This window comes from Periophthalmus magnuspinnatus, chromosome 1 (assembly GCF_009829125.3).
Source record: "Periophthalmus magnuspinnatus isolate fPerMag1 chromosome 1, fPerMag1.2.pri, whole genome shotgun sequence".
NCBI lineage: Eukaryota > Metazoa > Chordata > Actinopteri > Gobiiformes > Gobiidae > Periophthalmus > Periophthalmus magnuspinnatus.
The window spans coordinates 34,849,711-34,875,264 of record NC_047126.1 but is presented as its reverse complement, the minus strand read 5'-3'; the positions used below and the strand labels follow the sequence as shown (position 1 = coordinate 34,875,264).

The window sequence follows — 25,554 nt, the reverse complement described above, 5'->3', positions numbered from 1 at the left end:
GGAAAAGGTAGACAAATTCAGGGATACCCACGCAAATCATAGTGTACAAATATAAACATTAAAAAGAACTTGCGGCCTAGGGCCGTAATAGATGACTTTGACACATTAATAGTCATATTTATTCTTTATGATGACTTTGACACATTAATAGTCATATTTATTCTTTATGATGACTTTGACACATTAATAGTCATATTTGTTCTTTATGATGACTTTAACACATTAATAGTCATATTTGTTCTTTATGATGACTTTAACACATTAATAGTCATATTTGTTCTTTATGATGACTTTAACACATTAATAGTCATATTTGTTCTTTATGATGACTTTAACACATTAATAGTCATATTTGTTCTTTATGATGACTTTAACACATTAATAGTCATATTTGTTCTTTATGATGACTTTAACACATTAATAGTCATATTTGTTCTTTATGATGACTTTAACACATGCGTTTGAACACTTGAACTATCACTGAGGCTTGCTCTGTTTAAACGTGACCTTTCTCCTGGTTCTTCTCATCACGCTCATCATCTCTGACAGAGCCAGATGACTAACCTGAAACGCCGGTCCTCACGCTATGCGCTCGGCCACTGTCTGTGCAGTGTTTGGGTTTAATGTGATGGTATTTTTCCACTTTACAGCTCTGCACTTTCACTTTGAAGTGGTGGAGTCACGCTGAGTCTGTGGCTTCTCACATTTTCACAACTCAGACGCTGTTTCCCTTTTACCTGCTTCACACTTCATTCAAACTCTTTCAGTTCAGACTGTTGTGTTTACCTAGAAAATGAAATGAAATGAATAGACTTCTTCTTCTACTTCTTCCTCTTTTTTTACTTCTTCTTTTTCTTCTCCTTCTTTGTCTCCTTATTCTTCTTAGTCCTCTCCCCTTCTGCTTCTTCTTCTACCCCTCCTCTTCCTCCTCCTGCTTTTTCTTCTGCTTCTTCTTCTAATTATGATTATTCTGGTTATGGTTCAGTACACAGAGGCAAGGCAAGGCAAGTATATTTGTATAGTACAATTCGTACACAAAGTAATTCAAAGTGCTTTACAGAATAAGAAAGGCATTAAAATCACACAAATCAAAACACGAATAATCACAAATAATCATCATAAAATTTACATTAAAATAGAAAAGTGCAGAATAAAAACCTTTCAGTCGTATGCACAGCTAAACAGAACCGTTTTGAGCCTGGATTTAAACATTGTCAAAGTAGAGGTCTGTCTCACATCTTCAGGAAGATTGTTCTAGGTTTTACCTGCATAAAACTGAAAACTGATTCCCCATGTTTAGTCCTGACTCTGGGCACCAGTAGGAGGCCGGTCCCCTGAAGTCCTCGGAGTATGAAATGGTTCATATGGCACTAACATGTCAGAGATGTACTTTGGTGCTAGGCCATGGAAAGACTTATACACAAGCAGAGCTGCTTTAGAGTCTATTGTCTGAGCTACAGGTAGAGACCTGAGAAGAGGACTTATGTGCTCGTACTTCCTGGTTCTAGTCAGGACCAGAGCAGCAGTGTTCTGGATGTACTGCAGCTGTGTTAAGGCTCGTTTGGAGAGGCCAGTGAGCAGGACATTACAGTAGTCTAACCTACTGGAGACAAATGCATGGATAAGTCTCTCTAAGTCTGGCTTTGATAGTATACCTTTGATTTTCGCAATGGTTTTTAGGTGGTAAAAAGCTGCAGATGTTACTGATTTGATATGACCATCATCTTCCCTTTACTTGGGAAGGTGATGGTGCTGGTGACTTGTTCTCTGGGTGGTGCCGACACATTGGCTTGATCTCTGGCTGGCGTTAGCAGGGATGCTTCCCTCCTTCCTCTTTTCTCTCACTGGCCCAGGACCCTATTCAGGCCGGTGCCTTAGAGCATGGAGGATTTTATTCGTCAGCACTCTCACTCTGCTCAGGTGTGAGAGAATTCCTTCGGTTTCGTCCCCCAGACATGTCACTGGCTTGTCAGAAATTTTGTGAAAACATTTTAAAATGGTTTAAAGTCCTGGTTTACTTAAAAAAGAATCATAACTAACCAAATCTTCCAGCACTGGAAGAGGTAAAATGATTAAAAAGCACAGTAAAGAAGGAAGCAACGGGAGAAAGCAAGGTTTGCGTCTGCACTCTTCAGGAGCAGGATTTTGTTTCAGTACACAGAGGAGTATGATGATTCTGATTATGTTTCAGTACACAGAGGTGTATGATTATTTTGATTTTGTTTCAGTACACAGAGGAGTATGATGATTCTGATTTTGTTTCAGTACACAGAGGAGTTTGTGAGCGACTTGCAGGCGCAGCTGGAGCAGTCGCGCCTACACGAGGCTGAGCTGTTGGGGGCTCTGAAGGAGATGCAGGACAAAATCCTTGACCTGGAGAAGGTAACGGCGCATTACTCTGCAGTATATGCTGTGGGGTGACAGTGGCTCAGCTGGTAGAGCATTTTTTCTCCGTTCCGAAGGTTGACAGTTCAAATCCCACTCTCTGGTAGAGTTGAAAAGGGGATCGATGGAGAAAAGCATATACACTTCCAGTCCCTCCCCACTCCTCATAAAAGACAAAACATTCACATTCAAACCATGAGTCTCATAGCAACCAAAGAGCCAATCCAGAGCAAGGCTGTTGTAGATAACGCCCCTTCTCACCCACACCACTGGTTTAGCAGGGAGCGGGCGCTTAGCAATGCTGTCAGTCAGACTTATTAATTAGACTTATGTTCATATCTTGATTTACAGACACAATAGTGAAATAAAAAAAAAAAACAGGATCATGTAGAGGGTTAATACGAACATTTAAGACCAAAATGATGAGTCTGACAGCAGCAATTACAGAGAGAGTTTTTACATCAAAAGTGAATTGGAGCCAAAAACACACCCATGATCACTTCCTAGTTAGATGTCATATATACAGTCTGACCCACACCGCCCTCCCCTGACCTCAAGCGATGTGCGGAGGCCATTGCTCTGTCTCCTTGAGGCATTCTCTCATTATTTCTCTTTTTTAAAATGATTCCTGTTTGTGAAGACAACGTTGCTTATTTCTTGTAGAATATATTACACAGTAAACTGCGGTTGTTAAATCTGTGCTGATGTTTTTGCATAGAAGAACAGCTGTCTGCCCGATGAGAACAACATGGCCGCTCTGCAGGAAGAGGTGAAACAGATGAAGCTGAGAGAGCTGGAGACACTGAGTTCATTCAGAGAAATGCAGGACACAGTGACAGACCTGAACCAGCGCTGGCAGGTGACACATTACATCACTCATAGAAGGATCAACAGTCCAGTTATAAATATATAAATAAATATACACGACACGTCAGACGTCTGGACATGCCCTCTCATTCAGTGTTTTGTTTTTTGTTTTGTTTTTTAGTTTTACATTTTATATACAAACAGAACTTATCAAATATATGAAGTAATATATGAAGGGTTTTTTTCCTACATAACTTCATACATCTTGCTTCATATATTTTATTTATATATATATATATATATATATATATATATATATATATATATATATATATATATATATATATATATATATATATATATGAGAGAGAGAGAGAGAGATATCGAGTGAGAGAGAGAGAGAGAGAGATATCGAGTGAGAGAGAGAGAGAGAGAGATATCGAGAGAGAGAAAGATACAGAGAGAGAGATATCGAGAGAGAGAAAGATACAGAGAGAGAGAGAGAGATATCGAGAGAGAGAGAGAGATATCGAGAGAGAGAGAGATATCGAGAGAGAGAGAGAGATATCGAGAGAGAGAAAGATACAGAGAGAGAGAGGCAGACTGAGACATAGGGAGAGAGCAGGTTAATAGAGCAGTAATATAAGTATAAATATAGCCGTCCATACTTTATGTCCTTATGTTCTCATGTTCCCCATGTGTCCCTCAGCTCCACATGTCCCGCGGGAGCAGCCATTGGAAAGAGTCTCCAAAGAAGAACGCCATGAATGAGCTGCAGGACAAACTGATGAGCATCCGTCTGAGAGAGGCCCAGGCCCAGGCCGAGCTCCGGGAGGTCAGGCTCAAGGTGCTACAGCTGGAAAGCCAGGTATGACACAACAGTGTGTGTCTGTGTGTTTGTATGTGTGTGTGTCTGCATATATGTGTCTGTGGATGTGTGTCTATATGTGTGCTGTACAAATAAACTTGCCTTGCCTTTTGCAGAGTCAGATCCACGGCAAACAGATTGGTCGCCATGAGCAGGAGCGCTCGGCCCTCCAGGACCGGCTCCAGATGGCGTCCAATCAGAACAAAGCTCTCCAGACGCAGCTCAGTGAGATGAAGAGGAAACAGGCGGAGTTGGACTGCAAGGTCTGGGGTCAAAGGACAAAGTGAAGGATTATTGTAGGGCACACTCAGTGTACAGTGTGTGAAGCTCAAACTCTTCTGTCTTTTTAATCCTTCAGAGTAAAGAGGAAGTGATGGCGGTGAGGCTGAGAGAGGCCGACAGCATGGCCGCCATGGCCGAGCTCCGGCAGAAGATTGCCGAGCTGGAGATACAGGTGAGTTGTGTTGGAGAGTTGTAGTGATGTTGGAGATACAGGCACAGTTGGAGATACAGGTGCAGTTGTGTTGGAGATACAGGTGCAGTTGGAGATACAGGTGCAGTTGTGTTGGAGATACAGGTGCAGTTGGAGATACAGGTGTAGTTGTGTTGGACAGGTGTAGTAATGTTGGAGGTACAGGCGCAGTTGTGTTGGAGGTACAGGTGCAGTTGTGTTGGAGATACAGGTGCAGTTGTGTTGGAGATACAGGTGCAGTTGTGTTGGAGATATAGGTGCAGTTGTGTTGGAGATATAGGTGCAGTTGTGTTGGAGATATAGGTGCAGTTGTGTTGGACAGGTGTAGATTCTCAGACGAGAGACAAGACACGTTTTTCCTATTGATTGCAAAAGAAATTCACTATTTGCCAAAAAAAAGAAAAACACAAAACCAATGTGGTTTGGATCCAAAATGAGCGTGTCTGAAGGCGCACTGCTTTGAGGGCACGTTTCTATGGCAACACCAAAACAAACTCTCACAGCATCACAGCTACACGATCAAAAAATAACAACAACAAAATGACTGATTTGGTGAAATTCGATAATATATAGGCTGTGTCTGAACATCCACCCTATCGCCTACAGAGGGCACTGTTTATGGGTCACGCCATTTTTAATGTTGTCCGAATGTCAAGTTGAAAAAGGTGAAAAAGGAGTGTACTCAAAATCTCCCGCAATGCAGCTTGTAAAGTAGTCTCCAATGCTGGTCACTAGAGTAGTCAATATAGACCATGATGCATTGCAAGAGTCGGAAAAACAACAGCGGACAGAGAGGTCACAGGTCTTTAACTGGACACAACATGACTGAATGAAGCAGATCGAGGTGCTGGCTCATCACACTGTGGATCTGATTATGAATAAAAAACTGGAAAAAAAACAAACACTGCTGTGTAGAGCTTAGCCGCTTTAGCTCGAGCTGTTAATAAAGCAAGAATTTCCACGTCACGACAAAAATGTAAGAAATCTAGTTAATTTATGTCCGATCCATCTTCACAAAAACTTGTGAGATTATTCTTAAGACTTATTCTTATGACACAAATCAACTTTTATCAGAGTTTAGACTAGACTTATTTCAGTTAGACCCAGAGTCACATGACCAGAGTCACACAGCCCTGCTTTCTTTAGTTTAGAGGTCATGTGACTATTAACCTGTTACATATGTATTTATTATTTTTTTTGTGTTTATTTTCATTTTGCAGAAAGAAGAAGGTCTGATCCAGGGTCAGCTCAACCACTCTGACTCCAGACAGTACATCAACCAGCTCCGGGACCAGATCACGGAACTCAAAAACGAGGTGTGACCCTAGACTGCATAAAGAAGTGGACTAAGTGATGTAACCCACAGCGTCCAGCTCCGATGGTTTAGCAGAGAGCAGGCACTTAGCAACGCTGTCAATCAAACCTGTTGCTAACACTAGCAGGAAAGACCTCGGGGAAAGAAGGACCTGATTTGTCTGTTATTAAAGTTCATATCTTGTGTTACAGACACAATAACAAAATAAAATCCCCAGGATCATGTAGAGCAGGTTAATATGAACATTTAAGACCAAAATGATGAGTCAATGGATCCGGAAGCGCGCACATGTTCATTTCCAATTTGGAACGTGGCAGCTAGCAGGTTAGATACATCCATTTATATATACATCTGTCTATGGATGTGACATATGAGAACATTGAACATCGCTGTCAGATAATAATAATAATAATAATAATAATAATAATAATAATAATAATAATAATAATTATTATTATTATTATTATTATTATTATTATTATTATTATTATTATTATTATTATAGTAATAGTAATAGTAATGATAATAATAAGCATTTCACCACATTTCATTCCAGACACATTTCATTCCAGACTAATCTTATTTTGAGTTTTCCTCATTTAACTCTTCACTTCTAAACCTTTGTTCGTTCATTCAGAGAGTTGCAGTGCGTGACTGATTGTTTTACGTTTTTATTTGACGAAATTGCCCGAAACTTGCGTGAGTGCAGACAAGGTTAGAAACCATACATACAAATCTCAGTAGAGAGTGCGACGTCATCCGCTTTTGCTGTGAGTCACACAGATGTTTATTGTGGTGGAGCCTGTCAGTCACTGCTCACCATGGCGACCAAAGAAACAAGCTGCGTATTTTTACATTTGTGCCTCAAGCGGAGCAGAGAAGTCAGAGTGCGACCACGGCGTCCTCACCTTTTAGAGTTAAAGTGTGCGATGGGGGGGAAATTAAACCTCTGAGATTTGTCATGAATGCCTCTGTGGTGTGTTCAGGCTCTCCTGCACCTGTGTGAACACAAACCACAGAACTCAACACCATTTTAAAGTAACCCACAGCTAGCACATTTAGCAAAGCGGACATCTGTAGAGGTTATGCGCTGACATCATTTTATTTGAAAAATGCCCCTTGATATTTTGAAGAACTAAATGTGCTTCTTTTGCTTTTTCAATGTCATTTTTTTTGCTAAAATTAGTTTTATATGGCAAAAGAGAAACTGAAAGTAGTTTTTTTGTTGTTGCTGTGACTGCGCAGAGCTTAGCTAGCCTGTTAACTGATGACAGGAGGAGTTAAAGGACGCCACAATTGATCTCTGTGGTTTCACTCTTAATTGGTTTCCTACTGTTGACCTGATTTTTCTTGTTTTAGAATCAGCTACAAACTAAATATTTCTCAGAGTTGTGACTTTTTTGATTGTTCCTAAACTGCAGCAACCCCGTCACATTTTAGTTTTAGTGTTTGAAGCTTTTAGAGGAGAAAATGCCATCACTCACCATTGGCACTCGCTGTTAATGCTGTGTTAATATCTCCATGGAGAACCCTTCCCAACAAGAAAAGTTACACAGTACACCTTTAAAGGACCCATGTTATGCTGTTTTCTGATTTGTTCTAATATTGTTTCCGCATCACAAACAGACCTGGAGTTGTGTGTTTGTTTGTTTTTTAACACTTTATTTATAAATATTTTTGCATTAAACAAAGAGGCATTATGACAAAAGTCATACATGAACACAACATAGAACCCAACCCTCCCACACAGAAAACCCTAAAAGCACAAAAACAAAATAAAACTAAATAGTAAGCAAGTAAGAGTAAACTAAAGAAAACAAAACAAAAATAAACAAAAAAACTAATAAAGCAATAAAAAGAAACAAAATAGGTTTATAATAATTACACAAATCCAACACATCCCCAGCTGTAAAACAAAAGAACTACAATGTAGTAAAAGCTGTAATGATTAAAGGGCTTGTATCAAATTATTATATAAAATTTTTCTTTTACATATTTAAGAAAGGATTAAAAAAAACAACTATTGGAACGTCCATTAAGAGTGTGCCTGATCTTTTCCGTTTTCATAAAATATAGTATGTCTTTAATCCACTGTGAGTGCGATGGAGGCAGTGCATTTTTCCAGTTTAATAAAACTAGTCTACGAGCGAGGAGTGTACAGTACAAAGTCTTGTTGGTATTTAGTCAGGTGATAAGGATTCAACATGACTCCAAAGAGAGCCGTCACTGGATGAAGGTCTAAGGCAAGAGTGTCAAACACATTTTCACCCAGGGCCACATTAGTAAAATGACTGCTCTCAAAGGGTCAGATGTAAAATAAATCTAACTACTTTTCTGTATTTATTACTTATTCAAGTTACAAATATTGTGCAGGCATTTGGCTGGATGTAAAAATATGGCTGTGTAACTGCGCATCTCCTGATAAAATGACATTTTAAGACCATCGTATCTTTTAATTTACCCTGTCGAGGGCCACATCAAAAGACTCATTGTACATGTTCAAGAGGTGTGGAATTAATTGATGGGAAACCTTTTTAAAAAATTTGTGTGGAAACCCATCTGGTCCAGGACTCTTACCAGACTGTAAGAACTTGATGGCAATTCCCAATTCCTCAACCGTTACTGGAGCTTCAAGATCACTGAGTTGGGGTAGATTTAAATGGGAAAAGAGGCAGTCAAAGTCAGGCTGCATATCATGCTCAGAGGTGTAGAGAGACAAGTAAAAATCCTCAAAACTATCATTAATGTTTTTTGACATTGTGTGTAGAACCTTGTGGTGTATCAATTTTAATAATGAGCCTTGAGGCTGAAGCCTGTTTTAGTTGATGGGCTTGCTAGCTTTATCTCCAAATTCATAGTAAAGATGACGGGACTTAATACATTTTTTTTTCGACCTGGAGTTGCGTTTTGTTTCATTCACACATGTTTAACACACAAGCCCTGCATATTTAGACTGAGTTCTTCTCTCAAACTACTCCACTTTGTGATGTCATCATGTGGCAATACAGGAAGTGCCCCACTGTGTTTTAAACTCCATACAACTTCACTAGAATCATTTGGATCATTTCAGCCCTGAAATTACCAGTCTCTACTGAACTAAAGGTCAAAGGACCTGTTAACTTGAAAACTACCACTTCATGACATCACAAGGTGGAACAGAGCATTTTGAGTTTTGGAGATGTAGACACACTAATAATGCAGGCTTATGTCTGTGTAATCCCTCAGTTGTTCAGGTCTGATCCATAGCAAAAGACGAAATTTAAGATCTGTGAACTGGACGTCTTCACTCCTACAATGATTTGTCCAGTTGACAGATTTAAATTTTGTCTTTTGCAATGCAGGATTACTCAAACATGTTTGAATGGAATAAAACACAACTCTAGGTATGTTTTTGAGGAGGTAACATGGATCAGAAAACAGTGTAATACAGGCTTTTTAATAAGTGCTAAGACACACCCAAAAGGCTCTGGAACACTCATCTGAACACTTTGCTTCCGCAGATTCGAATATTGCGTGGGCACAAGTCGACCTCTGGCAGCGGCACCACCAACTACCAGGACCTGACCAGCCCCACGTCTGCGGAGGGGGACTACCTGAGCTCGGACGATGACCTCCTGCCCAGCCCTCTGCCCCCCAACGCCCTGTACCCCTCCCTGTCAGGCCAGTGTCACCCAACGGGCACCCTGGACAGCGAGGGCAGCACCGACAGCGAGGCAGAAGAGCGGCCGCAACCCAATCCTCAGCAGATCTACGGCACCATGGTGTGTGCGGAGACCATGGACGGAGTGAATTAAAGGCCCTATATTACACAAAATGGACTCGTGAGTTTTAAGTCGTGTTGTAATGCTGTTCCCTCCTCAAAAACAGACATGGAGCTGTGTTTTGTTTCATTCACACATGTTTGAGTAATACTTTATTATTAGTCTGTCTATATCTCCAAAGCTCAAAATGCTCTGTTCCACCTTGTGATGTCATTTTCAGCTTGAAAGAAGAATTCAGCCTAAAGGTTTGTGTGTTAAACATGTGTGAATGAAACAAAACACAACTCCAGGTCTGTTTGTGATGAGGAAACAACATTAGAACAGAGACCAGAGAGTAGTGTAATATGGGTCTTTAATGAAACAACGCATTATCTCAGCTGTTGGATCCTGTGATGAGTCTATACTGTGCGGTTTTGTGTGAACTAAAAGAGCCACTAGACAGCCCCGTATTTCTGCTCTCGCCGACCTCCACCCGAAAATGCTCTTTAGTAGAAAACATATCCGAATTTAGCTGCTGCTCACTGCGTTTCGTCAAACGTCAGACCTGAACCTGTGATGAGGAGGTTAATATCAAACAGGAACGAATGAGACTGGTGAACTGAACATCGCGTGGCTCACCTTAGCTCATTGGACTATTTTTGAACGATTTCATTCTCACTTTTCATCACTGCCTTCGGAAAAAAGAAACAAAAAAAAATCTACATTTCCACCAAAAAAACTCATCAAGATCATCGAGACTTTTAATAATAATAATAATAATAATAATAATAATGGGATTTAAATTTGAACAAAGATCTAAACTGAGATGTGTTGTGAGAAACGGCTTTTGGTCAGAAGAAGAAGCAAACTGTTGCCAAATTAGTTTTGATTGTTTTATTTATATGTTGTAATTTATTTTGATTTATTTTGTTTAATATTAATTTGTACAGGGTTACTCAAGTGTACAGATTTTCATTTTTATTTTTACGTTTTGGACCCGTTGTTTGTGCCAACGACAGCCCTGTTTACTGGGCCAGCGGACGAGGGACCGGAGATGTGCTGCTATGGTGTGTTATGTGTCATAATGCAAACATCAACATGAACTTGTTTACAGGTCAATTTTAAGTCTTAAACTACTGAAGAATAATCGTATTGAAACATTAATGGTGCGTGAGTTAAAGATATAGAAACATTTTTTTAACAGTTTTCAAATTTTTATTTGAAAAATGTTCTAATAATTGTGAGCCCAAAACACTAGAGAACAGTTGCATAAGATAATATATTTCATTTTTAAATTTTCAACTGTGCCCTTTGCCACGTAAAATATTATTTAAAGGGCGGCAGTGGCTCAGTTGGTACAGCATTTGTCCACTGATCCAAAGGTTGGAGGGTCATATCTCAAGCTCAACATCATTGGTTGAGCGGTCAAATCCAACAACCCACAGATTGGCGATGTGATCAGCTCCCACAGATTAATACTGACGGTGTATCCTTGGGCAACACTTATCCCAATGTCTGTGTACACTGGTGTATGAATGGATGAGTGGTTCATTGACGTAAAGTGCTTTGAGTAACTGGAATATGGAAAAGCGCTATATAAAAATATGACCATTTACAGATAAATTTTAAGTCTTAAACTACCAAAAAAAATCATTGTGTGAGTTAAAGATACAGAAAAATGTTTTAAAATGTTTTTCAAATTTAGTTTATTTGCAAATGAAACAAGTGTGTGAGGTGAGGGGAGTCTGTGAGTCCCTCCTCAGACTGCTGCCCTAGTGACCCAGCCTCGTATGAGCAGAAGATGGATAGATGGATTCAAAATGTACATTTGTTTATTGTAATCCCAAAACACGAGAGAACACTTGTACTGTATAATATAAGTTTTAAAATGTTAAATTGTGCAGGTTGCCCCGTGGAGCATTAAGTATTTTGTCAGTTCATCATAAAGTTATATTAAGAAATGAGCATTCACATATCAGTACTATACTATATACAATATGATATTATCATCATAAAAACATTTTTATAGATATATGGCTTATGTTGTGACTGGGATGTGACCATAGGCTGTATATATAAATGGACATAGCTAAGCTGCTAGCCACCGCATTCCAAACAGGAAGTGATCATTGGCGCACTTCTGGTTCCATCAACTCTGGCTCCAATTCACTCTCTACTGAAAAACTGCGTCCCCTCTCTCTGTAACTGTTGCTGTCAGACTCGTCATTTTGGTTTTAAATGTTCATATTAACCCACTCTACATGATCCTGGAGTTTTTATTTCATTATTGTGTCTGTAAATCAAAAACATTAAACATTAATAACAGACAAATCAAGCGCCTTCTTTCCCCGAGGTCTCTCGTAGTAGCGTTAGCAGCAGGTTTGATTAACAGTGTTGCTAAGCGCTTGCTCCCTGCTAAATCAGTGGTGTGGGTGAGAAGGGGCTTTGCCATCAACAGGCTCGCTCCGGATTGGCTCTTTGGTGGCTATGATACTCGCGGTTGGAATTCCAAACTCGCCCCTATAACTGCTGGCCTTGATGAGCTTCATTTGACTGGAGCTGAACGCTGTGGGTGACGTCACACTCACTTAGTCCACTTCTTTATACAGTCTATGGATGTGATGTGAAAATATATTTCTCTGACACTGTTTCTGATGTTATTCAAGTTCTATGGAGTGGGTAGTGCTGCAGGTCGATTTCAGTCAGTGCAGATTACACAGGGATATCGGGGCTTTCGGCGCCATATCGGTTTTAGCTAATTGTTTTTAGTTGGCTTTTCACAGATGTTAACAGGACAAGAAGTTATTCATCTAACACCGGAAGGATGATGTTTACCTAAAAATTGGTTTGTAATACTGATATCTGGGCAGGTTTCTGTCTGAGTTTACGTTTGTTTACGTTAGCAACCAGACCCAATATGTTGGCAGGTGGCAAACAAAAAAAACAACTAGTTCATATCTGAGCTCGCACCAGGGGTTTCCAACTTCATCTCCACACATCACTGTATTGTTATGGTATTCAAATCATTCACACATTCTCACGCAGATCTCACGTATCTACTGTAAGTCTGTTCATTTGTTGTTGTTTTTTTCATGTTTTACTCGGCAGTTCTGTTCTGGTGCTCTATTCCTTCCTCTGTCTCGCACACTTTTGACCACGATGGAGGACCTGTGTATGTCTTATTTTCCAAACGTTAATGCCATTACAAGATGTGCCATAGGAGTAGATTTTTACAGTGTTTGGTGAGGGCTTTGACAGAAGAGCCACACACTTCCTCATCATCAGATTAAATAAGCAGACCATTGTTTTATCTTGAGCTAATGTTGTCAAAGTCCAAATATTAATTACATAAAAGATTATATTAATTCCGGTGTGATAGGGGGAAGTACATTTCAGTGTTCCTTATCCTATGAATGAGACTAAATAAACTTTGCATTGCACCTTTGCAAACACTGGACTGTGTGTGACCTATTTGATCAATCCTTACGTCGAATTTGATCTGTTTATAATATATGTAGTCTCTTCTTCAAATTCTCAAAGTAGTAAAAAAAAAATGAAATATTGTTTTGTCAAATCAATGTTTAGTGTGACATTTTTTCCAAAGATAAAACGCATTTCATCATTTCATATAAATTACAAATTGAGTCATTGGTTGTGGCCATAGAGAGGTGTGTGTGTGTGTGGGGTGTGTGTGTGGGTGTGTGTGTGTGTGTGTGTGTGTATATATATATATATATATATATATATATATATATATATATATATATATATATATATATATATATATATATATATATATATATATATATATATATATATATATATATATATATATATATATATATATATATCCTCAATGAGCTTCATTTGACAGGAGCCAAACGCTGTGGGTAACGTCACACTCACTAAGTCCACTTCTTTACACAGTATATGATTTTTCTGTAAAATTTGATCTGTTTATAAAATATGTAGTCTATTTTCTGGCAAATTCTCAAATTTAAATAGTAGTGACTTTTTCAAAGACACTTTTCATATAAATTACAAACTGAACCACTGGTCGGACCACTCATGTCTGATAATATTTTAAACTTTTTTCCTTCTTCAGTCCACAAAATGTCACTGTTTTTAGTTATAGCCTTAAACTACATATATGAAAGTGCAGATTTTGCGGTGGGCAAAGTTGAACTTGTTCACACACCTCGTTTCTATTTCAGAGTATTGGTCATTTCAGATGAACCGTTGCATTAGTTTTAGTGGTCTCTTTTGTAACTGTTATGTGTCAATACGGGTGTCGACACAAAAGTTTTTAACATACTTCTTCAGCCCGTGTCCTTAAGTCTGTTTTTTACATTCTGAAGTGTGATGTATTGATGAATTATCTTAAAAAGACAATAAATAAACCTGATTTACAGCCAACCACTTACACAATAATCCAAGAGCAGATTTAAATCATAAAAATTATTCAAAAACTACAATATTGTTTAAAAAATCATAAACAGGTGAAATACTGATATCTGAGCATTTAAGGCATGTCCCTTTTGGAGTTTACGTTTGTTTACGTTAGCAACCAGAATCAAAATGGCGGCAGGCGGCAAAAACACAGGAACTTGTTCATATCTGAGCTCCAGGGGTTTCCAGCTTCATCTCCACATCCCCACATCAACTACCAATGACACAATAACACAAGAGCAGATTTAAACCACAAAAAATATTCAAAATCTACAATATAGTTTAAAAAATCATAAATAAACAGCTAAATGAGTCATAGAGGTTATTGATTCAACTTTTTACAGCTCAAATCTTATCCTCTATCCAAAAAAACAAAAAAAACAAAAATGTACTAGTAGTGCATAGAAAATGTGTCCACGGTCAATTCTGCCCCACATAGTTGCAGCTTTCACATGGGCTGCTGAACAGTAAGTCTGTATAGTGCTTATGTTGACAGGCCTTCTTTGCGTTAAATGTGCTGTTTTGGGGCAGATGTGCGCTCTGATGTGTGCTCACAGTCTCAGTGGGTTTGAGTGAGGAAACTGCGTGGTCGCCGTGTTGTTGATCTGTGGCACACTTCCCCATGCTCGCGTGCGCACCGTGTCTGAACAGCGCACGAGCCCCGACACGTCCAGCGTAAACCGGGACGAGCGACGACAGCACGCGGCAGGTGAGCGGGCTTTTCTATACAGCAACATCTCCACAACATCTGCTTCATTATAGACACATTTACACGACCGGCCATACTTTGGACACGTCTTTTCACTGTATTTCTACTGCTATATACATTTTCTATGCACACAGAAGACATCACATATATGCAGTGTTGGGAAGTAACTGAATACATGTAACTTAAATGCAGAATACTACAGTTACTCTTTCATTTGGTGATATTCAAGGCAAGTCAAGTGTATTTTGTACAAACAACAGGTCCACAATGTAACTGAAAGTGCTTTACAGAATAAGAAATACATTAAAATCACAACAAATCAAAACATAAATAATCATCATAAAAGTAACATTAAAAGAGAAGAGGGAGAATAAAACCATTTCAGTCACATGCACAGCTAAATAGAACCATCTGAGCCTGGTCTCACATCTTCAGGAAGACTGTTCCAGGTTTTAACTGCACAAAACTGAAATGCTGATTCCCTGTGTTTAGTGCTGATTTAGTCCTGGTTCATCCTGGTTTAGTCCTGGTTTAGTCCTGGTTTAGCTCTGGTTTAGCCCTGGTTTAGTCCTGGTTTAGACCTTGTTTACTCCTGGTTTAGTCCTCAGTGTGTGACATGGTTCATATGGCACTAATATCCAGATTACAGTTACTTTTCTAAAATCAAAGAAATACATGGAGGTACTTCACTCAATTTTGGCTTTGAAAGACACAGTATTAGTGAGAAAAATATAAAACACAGCTCTTATAGTGTGTGTGCGTGTGTGTGTGTGTGTGTGTGTGTGTGTGTGTGTGTGTGTGTGTTCGGAGTACCCAGAGTCAGTAACTAAATACATTTTCAAAGTATTCTTCCCATCACTGAACATATGAAGTAAGGTCTAAGTAAGATTTATGGAGATATAAGAACGTATGTAACAAAGAAAAAAGTGAAATAACTCGACTACATTTTCATTTTATTTATTTATGTACTTATTTATTTTATGTACTTTTAAGTACTTTTCATATGATTTGAGGAGTTATTTTTACCATGTTTGTGGAAACATCCTGACTGAACTTTTTGAGTTCAAGCTTCGGCTTGGCACAAAACAAAAATACATACACAAAATTCAGAAGAAAAGTTAAGAAATTGCTTCATATTGTTACTGTGACCAAAATATGTCCCATTTTGAATCAATATCACAACATTTACACAACAAAATGGAGTATTTCATCCATCCCCGAGAGTCATAATGTGAAAGAATTGATCGTAACATGAGACAGTGAAACATTTGCAGATTAAAGTTTAACGTGTTAGAAGCTCGTGCCTGGTGTAGTCCTGGTTCAGTCCTGGTTCAGTCCTGGTTCATGTCCCGGTTCATGTCCCGGTTCATGTCCTGGTTCAGTTCTGTTTTATTCCTACGTTAATCCATGTTCACGGTTACTAATGGGGCCAATGATAACAAGAATAAAAAAAGAGATCTGCAGCATCAGTTTAAAACAAGAAAATCACAGAAACACGTGAGCAGAGAGGGCAGAAGTACTCACTTCTTTTACTTGAGTAAAAGTACAGTCACCGGAGCAAAAAAAATACTCAAGTAAAAGTATCACATGAAAAATCTACTTAAGTAAAGGTATTAAAGTACCTGTTTAAAAATCTACTTAAAGAGTAAAAGGTTAAAGTATTTCTTGCAGGTTTTGAGTCTTAGAAAGCTTCAAATGTGGTGATTTTGATAAAGATTTGAGCTGAAATTTGGTCAACAGAAACACCTGAATCAGTCTTTTTTTTCTGTTTTTGTATATTTTTGTTTCTTCAAATTCTGAACATGTTAAAAATAAACCCTCAGCCTTTTCAGCAGCCTTTTACTTTTCCAGTTCATAAATGTAGTGGAGTAGAAAGTAAAGATACTGCTCTAAAATGTACCGAAGTAAAAACTGTATATAACTGTATACTGTTTAAATGTACAGTACAGTACTTTACAAAGTACTACTGTTACTTTGTAATGATTCAGTAAAGTGAACGTGCAAAAGTGTCATTGTCTTCACAAACTGTACGTCTGACGGGGCTGCTATCGCTCTGGAGTTTCAGAATGGTGACAAATTGTGATTGTTGTCATGGACATTAACAATCCAAAAGAAAATATTGTTACTTCTGAAAACGTTGCAGATAACAAGAAAATGAAACCCGCTGCAATATAAAATCTAAATGTGTCTATCCATCCATTTTCTTTCGCTTATCTGGGGCCAGGTCACGGGGGCAGCAGTGTAAGCAGGGACTCCTCCAGAGTTCCCTCACCCCATGTCCAGCTCTTCCGGTGGGACCCTAAGGTGTTCCCAGGCCAGAGACATAGTGCCTCCAGCATGTCCTGGGTCTTCCCCGGAGCCTTCTCCCAGTGGGACATGCCCGGAACACCTCCCTAGGGAGACGTCCAGTAGGCAGCCTGAACAGATGCCCGAGCCACCTCAACTGACTCCTCTCAACATGTAGGAGCAACGGCTCTACTCCGAGTTCCTCCCATGGGACTGAGCTCCACACCCTATCTCCAAGGGAGCGCCTAGCCACCCTGCAGAGGAAACCCATTTCGACCACTTGAATCTGCGATCTTGTCCTTTCAGTCATTACCCAGAGCTCATGACCATAGGTGAGGGTAGGAACTTAGATTGATCGGTAAATTGAGACCTTCGCCTTTCGATTCAGCTCCTTCTTTACCACAATGGACCGATACAGTGATCGTATCACTGCAGACGCTGCACCAATCCGCCTGTCAATCTCACGCTCCATCCTTCCCTCACTCGTGAACAAGACACCGAGGTACTTGAACTCCTCCACTTGAGGCAAGGACTCTTCACCCACCCGGAGAGGGCAAACCACCTTTTTCAAGTTGAGAACCATGACCGCGGATTTGGAGGAGCTGATTCTCATCCCAGCTGCTTTACTCTTGGCTGCAAAGTGCACCAGTGCCTGCTGCAGGTCCTGGCTCAATGAAGCCAGTCTAAATGTATTTACAGATATTTTCAAAAAAGAGTTCAGTACTCGAGTAGAATGCCCCTGTGAACTGTAGGTCTGATCTGGACACGTCAGCGCCCTCTGCTGGGACAAACCATAATAGCACTGTGTTTAAAATGCATTTGAGGTCAGGTCTTAGCCTGTGCTAAATACAGTGGTGGAGCGTAACAAAGTCAAAGTAGTAAAGTACTGTACTCAAGTAAACATTTTAGGTATATGTACTTTACTTAAGTACATTTTACAGTGTATACTGTAAAAAGTAAAAGGCTGAAGATTTTTAACACGTTTAGAATTTGAGCAAAACAAAAATATACAAATAAAAACCAATAGAAAAAACATTCAAACTACATTTGAAGCTTTATAAGACTCAAAATCTGCACAAAATACTTTTACTTTTTACTCTTTAAGTACATTTTTAAACAGGTACTTTAATACTTTTACTTAAGTAGATTTTTCATGTGATACTTTTACTTCTTTTACTTGAGTATTTTTTTTGGTCCAGTGTGTGTACTTTTACTTAAGTAACAGAAGTACTTACTCCAGCTCTGACATTTGCATGTGTTTGTGTCTCCTTCAGCCCAATGCCACGTTCATTCTTGGTGAAAAGGGGAGGTGTGCGTCTCACCGGCCCCTCCGTCAGAATGTGGCGAGGAGGCTGGGACCCGCCCACCTGTGCCACAGACCCCGGGGACGACAGCGCTAAGCTCCACCCACCAGCCCAAAAAAAAAGTGTGGACCTCACTGAGAATCTGCCCCAGTGTGAAGGTAAGATGGTCGTGTTGCGCTATTTATTTTGACTACTTTCTATCTTTATTCTTTTTATATATGTACAAAGACATCAAATATATGAAGTAAGACGTATGGAATTATGCCGCTAAGTGAAATAACTCTAGGGCCACTAAATATGTTTTGACAAAGCAAAGGATTTGAATATTTTGAATTACCTCTATGTGTATATATATAATGTGATCCATTTGCACAGCTACATGTGCCACTTATTTATTGTATGTGCATGTTTTTCATCATGCATTCTGTGACTCCAGCCCATAGACTGTTTATATAAATGGACATAGCTAACCTGCTAGCTGCATGCTCCAAACAGGGAGTGATCGTGGGCACACTTCTGGCTCACTCGACTCATGTGTTCTCTCTCTGTAACTGCTGCTATCAGACTCGTCATTTTGGTCTTGAAGGTTTGTATTAACCCGCTGTATATGATTTTGGGTTTTTTATTTTACTATTGTGTCTGTAAATCAACATACACTGCCTGGCCAAAAAAAAAAGTCGCCAACAAAAAAAAAGGTCACACACTAATATTTGGTTGTTCCGCGTTTAGCTTTGATTACGACACACATTCACTTTGGCATTGTTTCAATAAGCTTCTACAATGTCACAAGATTTATTTCCATCCAGTGTTGCATTAATTTTTCACCAAAATCTTGCATTGATGATGTTAGTGTCTGACCGCTGCACAAAGCCTTCTCCAACACATCCCAAAGATTCTCAATGGGGTTAAGGTCTGGACTCTGTGGTGGACACTCCATGTGTGAAAATGATGTCTCATGCTCCTGAACCACTCTGTCACAATTTGAGCCCGATGAATCCTGGCATTGTCATCTTGGAATATGCCCGTGACATCAGGGAAGAAAAAATCCATTGATGGATGGCAGGTGGCAACATTTTTTTTGGCCCGTGTATTTCACTATTGTGTCTGTAACTCAAGATATGAACATTAATAACAGACAAATCAGGCACCTTCTTTCCTTGAGGTCACTCTCACTAGCGTTAGCAACAGATTTGATTGACAGTGTTGTTAAGCTAGGCTAAGTAGGCGGGAAGGGGCATTACCTTCAACAGCCTCGCTCCTGAGTGGCTCTTTGGTTGCTATGATACTCGTGATTGGAATTCCAAACACGAAACTCTGCTCCCAATTGTCCCTATAACTGTTAGAGTCAGCGAGCTTCATCTGGGGCTGAACGCTGGGTGGTGTCACACTCACTTCGTCCTCTTCTTTACACAGTCTGTGGTCCAATCACACCTGTTTAAGGCTCCACAGCCTCAGCTCTTTTGCCTAATGAAGGCATAGCTGCTCCTCCACCGTAAATAAAGCTAATTTTTTTTTTTGCAAGACTGAGTGTGGGAGTCTTTCTAGTTTTAATGTTGACAAGGATTACACACGTCCTCTCCAACGCACCTGACTTCAGAAATACAATGTGCCAGTGTCCTCTTTATTTTAGCATTAGAATATAAAATATGAAGTAAAAGTTGAGTTAGTTCATTTTTCTTGGCTACATAACTCCATATGTCTTACCTCACATATCAGATATTTCTGTGTGTGTATAATATGTAGAAAATAGTAAAAATTAGAAATAAAAATAAAGAAATAAACATTGAATGAGAGGCTGTGTCCAGGACTGTCACTATAATCACTAAAACGAGTCATTGTTCTGTATATGAAACATGGAACTATATATTTTTTGAGTCAATATTTCTCGCATGAACAGAAGAAGCTGGATGACTGAGGGATTACACAGACATTTTTGCAGGTTGAGGGTTTTTTTTGGCTGTATGATGAGAATTAAGCTGTACAAAGTTTGCATAAAGAACTCTGGCTCATTAGAGATGCAAACTAACGACTAAAGTGTTTCATTTTGCTGTTCATTTATCGCAGCTTATGATTTTTAATAATACTGTAGATTTATAGTAGTTCTTGTGGTTTAAATCTGCTTCTGGGTTTTTGTGTCAGTGGCGTAAATTAGTTTGAATATTATCGTTTATATTTTCTTCAGTGTTACAGGCTTGCATGTGTCCAGACTTTTGATTGTGTCTTGATTGTGTGTTTTCATTACAGAGAGACTGCAAGATGGACTGGGGGAGATAAGGAGTCACAGCTTCCTTAAGCACACCAGAGCACAGTGCCCCCTCTGTGAGAAAGTAAATATTTGCCTCGTTTATACAGTATCATTACACAAAAAATATCAAACTCTGCTCCTGTGGTAACCACAGAAAGAAGTGGACTGAGTGAGTGTGACATCATCACAGCGTTCAGCTCCAAATGAAGCTCATCGAGGCTAGAAGTTATAGGGGCCAATTTGGACCACAGTTCCATATGTAGAATTCCGACCGCGATTATCATAGCAACCAAAGAGCCAATCCGGGGCATTGTCAATCAAACGTGTTTCTAACGCAACCTCTGGGAAAGAAGGCAGCTGATTTGTCTCTTATTACTGTTCATATCTAAAGTTATGGACACAATGGTTAAATAAAAACCCCACGATCATGTAGGGTAGGTTAATACGAACATGTAAGTCCAAAATGACGAGTCTGACAGCAGCAGTTACAGAGAGAGGGGACACAGTTTTTACACATAAAGTGAATTGGAGCCAGAGTCTATGGACCTGAAGCACGCACATGATCACTTCCTGTTTGGAACACGCTGGCCAGCAGGTTAGCTATGTCCATTTATATATACAATCTATGGTGGTCATGCAAACAGGGGCATCGGACTGCATTTAAAATGCAATGCACTGCAGTCAGCTGTCTCTTCTTCAGAGCAGTCACATGATGTTACTGTGGCGTGTCCAGTCAGCTGATTTAAACAGGTTTTGCCACTGCCTTTCTACAGTGGAGGCAGGACGACAGTCCTGCAGTCCAACTTCTTCAGGATAGTATCCCAGATGTGTGAGAGTTAAACAGGTCCCTCGTCCTAGTTTACATAAACTAAACTATATGTTGGTCTGGAAAAAGAATCTAAAGAAGACCAAAACACTAAGACATGTAAGCAGACTGAATGAACATTTCTACATGTCTGCGATTGAAATAAGTTGCAGTATTTGTTTATTTGATTGGGACAGTGCATGTTAATGAACATACATGACAAAAGCACGAATGTAAACATGCCGGATTGTAGCCATACGGCTAATTTGCATCCGCGTCCCACGGGTCAGCGTCACAGGGATCAAAAATACAACAACAATAAAATTTACATTAAACAATGATCAGGCCTTAAATACAATTTTCCAACCATACAATCTTACAATCTTAGTCACTTTGCACAAAACTCCACTAACATTCACTCAGCTCATTATCCAGACCCACATGCAGCATACAATACAAAAACGGTCCATAAAGGATACACAATATATAATAAACAGCCTGGCACTTAGTGTGTGCAAGTTTGGTTTGCCCAGAGCCAGTTTTTCAGTTGAGCCTTAAATGAATCATATGTTGGGCACTCCCTCAGAGTTAAAGGGAGGCTATTCCACAGGTTCCCACCTCGGACAGACAGGACCATCTGACCAAAGGTGGTACGTCTGTGGGGTGTGACCATATCTCCTCTGGCGGAGGGTTGTGTGGTTCTTTGTGTGTTTTCTTCACTCTTGATAAATTCTTTTATTGGTGGAGGAGCGAGAGAGTGCAGAACTTTATAGATCAAACATGCTGATTTTAGATTGATCATGTTTTGAAAATACAGTACTTTATATTTGTACAGAATATGGCAGTGGTGATGTGACAATGGTTTTTTGTCCAGTGTTTTTAAAGCTTTTTTGTAGAGGCTCTCTATGATTTTCAGAGAGAGTTAATGTGTAAATCGCACTCTACGTTCACATCACTGTAGGTCCATGATTTCCCCATGTTAATTTATTCACCTGATATTTATTTATTTATTTGTTTATTTTTTGCAGACGTTTTCTTGTAGCTCCAGTCTGAGTGTTCACATGTGCCAGCCTCACCCAAAGAGAACGCTTTTATCTGAAATGAACTCCAGTCGATCTGAATGTGAGCAGTCTGTGTCTAGAAAAAAGGTCAGTATTGCCTATTGATATTTTGCTGATGTCATCAACGCTTATTGCGGGTGTGATGCTAAAACTGTAGGCACTGCACTGTCTGAGGCTCTGTTACACTTTAATCTGAGCTTTGTTTTAACACAATCTGACCAGAAAGAACTGACTTGGTTGGAATGTGCTGTTAATCAAGTCCATCTCAAATAACATTACACAAGCGATCTAGCATTAGCCAACAGTTTTCACTCTCACCTGTTGTGTAAAATCAAATTCCTAAACAGGACCATGAACGCTCGGATTGATCACTGGCTCTTGAAAATGTGCTGCTTAAATCAATTTTAGATTTTTTTTCTTGAGTTTTCAGACTAACTTTTTTGGGCCATGTTTTGCTAAGGTGCACATTGTGTCACCAGGACAACTGCTAAACATTCTGCCATACACATACATGGAACTCCACTTAGAGGTTGGAAGTTGGAATCCTGCTCTTGACACAAACATTACATATTGAGCGGTTAGATCCATTGACTCACAAGTTGGCAGTTCGATTCCAGCTCCCACAGATGAACGCTGTTGTTGTGTCCTTGGGCAAGACACTTAACCCTCCTCTCCCCCAGTGTCTGTGTACACTGGTGTATGAATGTGTGTATGAATGGGTGAGTGGTTCCTTGATGTAAAGTGCTTTGAGCCTTGAAGGTGGCAAATTGTTATATAAAAATGTGACCAAGTGGTTCATAAAGTAAAATAATGTAAAATGGTGGGGATATGTGCGGTCTACGGTCTTCTGTGTGGAGGTCTGCAGCCAGAGTGACTTGGCTTTTATTCACAAGATGTACTTATTTTTGTATTTGTATTTTACTGTTGCTATAGGAGCGGTCGTTTCCTTGTCGTGTGTGTGGGAAGTCGTTCAAGCGCTCGTCCACACTGTCCACTCACCTGCTCATTCACTCGGACACGCGGCCATTTGCCTGTCAGTACTGCGGCAAAACCTTTCACCAGAAGTCCGACATGAAGAAGCACACGTTCATACACACCGGTGAGATACTGTACTCAAGTTTAAAGGGCCCATATGACACGTTTAGCTGATCTCTGTTCTAATGTTGTTTTCACATCACAAACAGACCTGGAGTTGTGTTTTGTTTCATTCACACAAGTTTAACACACAAACCCTGCATATTTAGGCTGAATTCTTCTCTCAAACAGAAAACTCTGTTCCACCTAGTGATGTCATGTGTCAAGTGCTCCACTGTTTTTTTTAACTCCATACCTCCATACCATACCTTCACTAGATTAATTTGGATCATTTCAACCCAGGAATTGTCAATCTCTACTGAACTAAAGGTAAAAGGAGCTGTTAACTTGAAAACTACCACTTCATGACATCACAAGGTGGAACAGAGCATTTTGAACTTTGGAGATCTAGACAGACTTATAATAAAGAGTTATTCAAATGCGTGAATGAAATAAAACACAACTCCAGGTCTGTTTTTGAGGAGGTAACAGCATTAGAACATGACTGAAATCTCGAACCACAGACATGGGAGATGTTCTTTGGTGCTGGTGCCGGTACTTGTACACAAACAGAGCTATTTTAAAGTTTATTCTCTGAGCCACAGGAGCCAGTGCAGAGAACCGAGCACAGGACAGGCCAGGAAGTCTGGTTTTGACAGTACACTTTTAATTTTTGCAATGTTTTTAGATGGTAAAAAGCTGTAGATGTTATTGATTTGATGTGGCTATTAAAGTTCAAGTCTGAGTCCTTATTACCTCGATTTCTAGCCTGATTTGAGACTGGAGGTGACTGCTGACACTTTCTCTATGTTTCTGTGGCCAAAGATGATGATTTCAGTCTTGTCTGAGTTTAGCTGAAGACAGTTGTTTTGCATCCACACACTGATCTGCTGGATGCAGTGAGTGAATCCACTGGTCCATATTCACCTGCTGCAGTGAGAAATAGATCTGAGTGTCATCTGCAGAGTTGTGGTAGGACACATCATTGCTGAGTATTAATTGGCCTAATAGCAGCATGTAGAGATTGAACCACAGGGGTCCCAGGATTGACCACTGGGGCACCCCACAGGTCAGGGACACTTTGTATGAGACACATATACAGTGTTGTTCTCTTCTGACAGATGGCGATCTGCCAAAATATTTTTCCATGTAGTGATGGGTTTAGCAGCTGTATGTTTTGGCTTCATTCATAGATTTAGTGCCATTTTAAAACCCGTCACTGACACTGGCTGCTGCGTTCTTGTTCTTGTAGGAGAGAAGCCACACACATGTCAGGTCTGTGGGAGGAGCTTCAGTCAGAGCTCTAATCTCATCACACACTGCCGAAAACACAAGGAGGCCAGGACGTTCCATTGCCCCCTCTGTCTCCATGGCTTCACCCACAAACTGGACCTGCGCCGCCACCAGGACTATTACTGCACCCAAACATGAACACTTCTCCACCCACAGCGCCACCCTCAGCAACAGCCAGCCATGATGATGTCCTCATGACTACTCAGTGTAGTGATGAAGGATACCTTGAAATAAACAGAGTAAAGATGCAACATAGGGCTTTGTTTCACTGTTTGTTCTGCATTTTTTTTAACACTGATTAGAGAAGGAAATATCTCACACGCCTCACCACACGCGTTTATATATTTTTGCTCAAATTCTGAACGTGTGAAAAATAAACCCTCAGCCTTTTCAGCAGGTCTCACACTATAATAAAAATACTTTTACTTTTCCAGTTAAAAAATGTATTGGAGTAGGAAGTACAGATACTGCTCTTAAATGTAGTGAAGTAAAAGTCAAAACTATACACTGTAAAATGTACTTGAGTAGAGCTGAGTAGTACTTTATTACTTTTACTTAGTTACCTTCCACCAATGCTTTTATGTGAAGCACTTTGGTTGTTTTAAACGTGCTGTATAAATAAACATGAACTGAACTGAAATGAAAAACTACTAGAATACATGTACTCCGAGTATTCTGAATACATATTATTACATGTATTCAGTTACATAATGATATGACAATACAACACACACCCAACAA

General features: G+C 39.7%; 2 protein-coding genes across 3 annotated transcripts in view; both read left to right on the top strand.

Moving 5' to 3' along the window:
• evi5l (ecotropic viral integration site 5 like) overlaps positions 1-10,276 on the top strand; it is a 45,889-nt gene extending 35,613 nt beyond the window's left edge. Inside the window, exons 13-19 of one of the 2 annotated variants that reach the window (XM_055224517.1) lie at positions 2,266-2,382; positions 3,104-3,244; positions 3,902-4,060; positions 4,177-4,323; positions 4,419-4,514; positions 5,753-5,848; positions 9,348-10,276. In XM_055224517.1, coding sequence (XP_055080492.1) covers positions 2,266-2,382; positions 3,104-3,244; positions 3,902-4,060; positions 4,177-4,323; positions 4,419-4,514; positions 5,753-5,848; positions 9,348-9,641 — 1,050 coding nt within the window. In that variant the 3' untranslated portion in view covers positions 9,642-10,276. The remainder of the gene's footprint in view (positions 1-2,265; positions 2,383-3,103; positions 3,245-3,901; positions 4,061-4,176; positions 4,324-4,418; positions 4,515-5,752; positions 5,849-9,347) is intronic. The other variant, XM_033972157.2, reaches the window with a different exon arrangement.
• Positions 10,277-14,667: 4,391 nt separating this feature from the next.
• Positions 14,668-25,056, top strand: LOC117370604 (zinc finger protein Gfi-1b-like). The gene is made up of 6 exons (XM_033966069.2): positions 14,668-14,745; positions 18,306-18,493; positions 20,580-20,662; positions 22,414-22,533; positions 23,380-23,545; positions 24,773-25,056. The coding sequence occupies exons 2-6, from the start codon at positions 18,310-18,312 to the stop codon at positions 24,949-24,951; spliced, it is 732 nt and encodes a 243-aa protein (XP_033821960.2). The 5' UTR covers positions 14,668-14,745; positions 18,306-18,309; the 3' UTR covers positions 24,952-25,056.
• Positions 25,057-25,554: the final 498 nt, after the last annotated feature.

Coding starts and splice junctions, on each gene's coding strand:
- LOC117370604 (XM_033966069.2), top strand. CDS start 18,310: ATGCCACGTTCATTCTTGGTGAAAAGGGGAGGTGTGCGTCTCACCGGC. Junction 18,494..20,579: donor GAATCTGCCCCAGTGTGAAG/GTAAGATGGTCG, acceptor TTTTCATTACAG/AGAGACTGCAAGATGGACTG. Junction 23,546..24,772: donor GCACACGTTCATACACACCG/GTGAGATACTGT, acceptor TTGTTCTTGTAG/GAGAGAAGCCACACACATGT.